The sequence below is a fragment of the Etheostoma spectabile genome, chromosome 4 (assembly GCF_008692095.1).
Source record: "Etheostoma spectabile isolate EspeVRDwgs_2016 chromosome 4, UIUC_Espe_1.0, whole genome shotgun sequence".
Taxonomy (NCBI): domain Eukaryota; kingdom Metazoa; phylum Chordata; class Actinopteri; order Perciformes; family Percidae; genus Etheostoma; species Etheostoma spectabile.
The window spans coordinates 8,563,194-8,568,001 of NC_045736.1; the positions used below are offsets into that span (position 1 = coordinate 8,563,194).

The following is a 4,808-nucleotide window of genomic DNA, read 5'->3' on the forward strand; positions in this document are numbered from 1 at the left end:
TAAAACCAAATTTATCACTGCTTCTCTGCCCAGGTACACAGCAAAGACTCCCTAACAGCCTTTTTATAGATGGGAGGTGGTTTAATGGCTTGTTTCCTGCTAGAGGTCATTTACACTATCACTTAAATGACGCTGCTGTGGGAGACACGGGGTGATTAGGATCCGTATCTTTATTTTTGGCAGATATTTGGAGAAAATCTGGAACCCAATCTGTTGTCTTCCTGGATGAAAATCTACAGTGCAAGCAATGATCATTAGACAGATCTTTGATAGCGCAGCAGTTGACGTCAGCAGCCCGTGTGTGGGCAGTGAAAGTGCACTGCCACTTCTCCAGCCCACAATTGTAACATCAAGTGTGACATTCATTTTGCAGAGACTCCAAAACCTGCCCCCTCTTAGTCCAAAAGCTTTCATGATGGGTGGCTTGAGCATTGTGGAGCATTATTAGCATTTAAAAGCTCATTGATTTCAGTGAGTTATTGGGATTGAATGGACCTCCATAAGCTTTAATGCATTATATTGCGAAATGCATAGTAATGTGTTATGTATATAGTGTACATGCCAATACATTTTCAGTGTTTTACACAGAGCATTTTGGAATTTGAAGTTTGTTATAAATGCAGTGGCAGTAAATGGGCCTCTTTTTAAAATGCTTTAAATATTTTTAAATAAACATTAGATCAAATGACTATGTGTAATGTATTTATAAACCCACAGAGAATTATCACCCAAATCTGCAGTTTTCCTTTGCTCTACAGAGCATCTTTTAGCTCATTGTTTTGCAACGATACTGTTTTGATTCCCTCATTAATGTTTTCAATGAATTTCTTTTACAGTCAGGCAGCTGATTTTTGGACAAAAAAGCTTAATTAAACCTACTATCCGCTCGGCCCTTCATCAAACAGCAGGCAAACAAAGTTAGGGACTGGCTGGTGGAGTATTTAGCAGCTGATGAGCAAGATGTCTCTCTCAGGAGTCGGTGGAGACCAAAGACAAAGATAAAAGGAGAATGGATATTTGTCAGGTGTCCAAAATATGACTCCAAATGAATGCTAATGTTGTTTTGTGTTTTGTGTTTATGTGTAAATAGGCGTCTCTATAAAAACATGTTCACCACAACTTATACAGTGATCATTTATCAATGTTTACAGCTTGCTGCGTGAATCCCAAGTGGCCAAGAAAATCAATTATTGCTGCTTTAATATCTTCTACAATGCATCTTCTATTTTAGTAGCAGAACAATTCCAAAAATCCAATTTATCCTGGCCATAGACAAAACAATAACGTCAGGCAAAATGTAATTTGAAGGCCCTGAAGACACAACATGAGGCAGAGCTACAGTATATTGACCTAGACCTCAGTCACAGCAACACCCATGAGAAATAATCCACATATTTTTCTTCAAATGAAAGAAAACAGAGGAGTGGAGACACACAACTCTCAGACTCAATCTCAGACCAGCGGGGTCATGTGTGGTTACAGCAGCAGCACAATTAACCACTCAACTGTGTCTTAAAACACTAAATCCTAAACACCTTTGTTGGTGATTTCCATTCTGTGAACCATGATAAGGCTGGTTATGTGTGCACGGTCTCATGATGACAAACAGGCTTTATAAAAAGGTTAGCAGTTCCATCTCAAACACAATGATCACTCATGCAGAACCCTGCAGCTGCCTCGAAGAGCTATGCCAATTTTAGCTGAGGGGAAGGAAGGGCAGGTTGGAGATCGGGAGGCACCAAACAAACAAGTTTAAAGTTAAACCACTACACGTCTTTGTGTTGGGTGCCGTATTGTGATCCCACACCCTAAAGGTAACAAAGAACGTTAAACTTTAAGGCACACAAGCTTTTCAGACTACACTATGCACTATTTTTTTCTTCGATTTCATGACCTCATTCTTGCTGGCTTTGGTGTTGAAATCCAAGCTGACAGTCATGTTTCAAATTGTGACACAAGTGGGAAAGAGATAAAAGAGTATGATGCATACAAAATCAGCTTCAGCAGTGATGACACCAAAATGTTTCACTTTAGTGTCAGAACTGCAGGTGTGAACCCTACATCTAGACATGATGACTCAAACTCATGTCAGCTTTGTATCTTTGATTCTAAGCAGGCAGGCAGGCAGGCAGGCAGGCATGACTCTTTGTCTGTTGTGTGGATAATGAGTCATGCCTGAACTTAAAAATATTTCATTGTTACCATTATATTCTCAGGATTTCTATGGCGCCTGGCAGTGCTTTTAATAGGAACAAATGGGAGCTAACAGCCTGATCACAAGCTCTATTTTCAGTTGGCTGGAAAGAAAAAAATGATGATATGTTTCGGACTTAAAAACTAACCTCTCAGCTTTGAGTTTTAATATCAGTGCTGTGTTGGATGTGGTCAGCGGTTAGGAGAAATAGCTTGTCAGGTCAAATGTTCCAGCGTGACCCGACACTACCCCACACAGACTGACCCCCCGACCCCTGACACAGTGTTCACACTTTTATATGACACTCTTCTTCTTTTAGAGCTGATGGTACATTGGGTTTCAGGTAGTCTACTGTGAATCACTGAGTTGTAATTTACGTGACTTTTACACAGACTTTGAATGCCATGTAAATGCCACAACTCAAGCAAGTGTTAACAGTCTGCTTACAGATTTTCATACAATACAGAGATGAATGGAAACCAATGTCTTCCTGAAACTAGAAGAAATGTCTTTAACAGCAGTAAATGGACAAAAAGCATGCAAAACAACTTGGATGGTCCTTTAAAAACTTCCACCACAATCTTTATTGAAGAAATCAACTTTGCAGCAGGTGAAAGACAGTTGTTACATGTTTGTGATCTCTGCGTTGCAGATGGAGAGGGTTTACTACTCTCCAGTGGGCACTGGATGAAAATCCGTCACAGTGGAAAGAAAAGTGACAACCTTGGCATCGACACCCCTTGCTTTTCTGAACAACAGATTGCATCCCACATGGTGCTTTGCAGGGGGAGACTGCCTCGGCTTTTTAACCGGCATCTGCTCTCTGTTCTCCTGTTTGATCCCTGGCATGGCGCGACGCTATTCCTATTATGTTATCCAACTGTGATATGGCAGCTATAACACAACATGTCCTCCTGGCATCAACGTCTACATCCCTAAAACCTCAAGTGCCACTTCACAGACGTGTGGCTAATTCGGAGAAGCCAATTCACAGAAGTCACAGAGCAGATCATGTTGCAAAACACGCAGCCATGCGAGGCTTTTCTGGGGGCCAGTGGCTGGGTTGAAAAAAATATATCTGACTCTGCTTTGAAAATGATTCCAATTGAAATCTGTGCCAGTTAAGGTTCCTTTGAAAATGGGTCTACAGTGTGTCACTGCCAAGTGATTTGAGTGTAAGGGTGCAGCTTACAGATTTAGATTTTACATCTCAAGGACAGGGGTAAGAGATAGCACTCTAAATTTGCCACCATCAAACAAATATGTTTATTAGAGGAGAGAAATGTGAACATATAAATAAGAGAGACTGACAGATTGATTTAGGGCATAATATCGGGATGAATGCCAGTTTCACTCACTCCACTGCAAGACCTTGCAGCAGTCTGTTGTAGGGCTGCAACTAATGATTATTTTCTTTATTGGGTAATCTGTTGATCATATCTTGATAAACCAAATTTATTTTTGTGAGTCGTTTTTTCCCTTGCTCAAGGTGGGGCCCTAAAATGTTTTGTTGTTTGTTTTGTTTAACAGTTCAAAACCCCAAAGGTTAACAATGATATTAAACAGATACAAGCAGGAAATCCTAAAATCTAGGGAGCCAGAAACACAACTCTTGGCATTTCTGCTATAAAAGTGAATCAAACGATTATTGGACTATGAAAATAGTTGCTGAAAAATTTTCTGTCAATCCTGATCGTTTAAGCTCCAGTTTATTGCAACACATGCTTTACATTTACTACAAATCTTACTACTTTTTTTTAGTTATTTTTAGGAACCAAAAGCAGTCCTTCTCTGTGAGAGAAGAGGAGAAACGGTCTTGATCTCATTAAGCCTAAAACATCTGTCCCAGATGGGTAGACAGCGAGGAGGAGGACATGTACTCATGCCTCTGATGTACTCAAGGCTTTAAGCTTACACAGATTAATGCGATGAGAAAAAACTACACATACATCCCAAACTGAACTAAAACAACTAGAATATGAGTGAGATATGTCCGGCCACGTAATATGCTTTGCAGAGAAAGCACCACAGCTGATTTTATTTTGAATTTATGTTTTTTGAGAAATTAATTTATGTTGGCGTGCACATACGCGTGTCGATTTATTCATTAAGACTGTAATATCTTTAATAAGCACTGTTATATCTTTATAAGCACATGGTTAAAGTAAACCAGCATAATTTAGAGCTGATTGCAATAGTAGAAGTACAGTAGATAAAACAGAACATACCAGTTCTTGCTTCAGTCGCCTCAGACACGCATCCATGTTTTTGCATTCTGGTTTAGAGAGCTGTTGTTCCATTTCTTTTTCAAAAATACAAGAATTTCAGATGAAAGGTTTCGTCAGTCGCCGCTCGAGCATGACTATCAGAGCTTTCTGCTGGGAAGGGAAAATTCAAACAACGATCTCGCGGAGAGCAGAAAAGTGGTGGTGATGCGAAAATCCTGCTGAGGAATGCGCGCACGGCTTGCAATGACGCGAATTCTGTAATGAGAAAACAGCTGATGACGAAAATGCGTTTACTCCAAAAAATTATAATGAGGTCCTTCTTGTGGCTGCATCAATCTGACTCAGTCCATGCGTGTGTCTCAGCAGCTGCCGATACTGCCAGTCTC

At 40.2% G+C, this 4,808-nt stretch overlaps 1 protein-coding gene across 1 annotated transcript in view; it reads right to left on the reverse strand.

Annotated features, from left to right (window-relative positions):
- Positions 1–4,808, reverse strand: part of inka2 (inka box actin regulator 2) — a 14,281-nt gene extending 9,473 nt beyond the window's left edge. Inside the window, exon 1 of the mRNA XM_032514104.1 lies at positions 4,423–4,808. Coding sequence (XP_032369995.1) covers positions 4,423–4,494 — 72 coding nt within the window. The 5' untranslated portion in view covers positions 4,495–4,808. The remainder of the gene's footprint in view (positions 1–4,422) is intronic.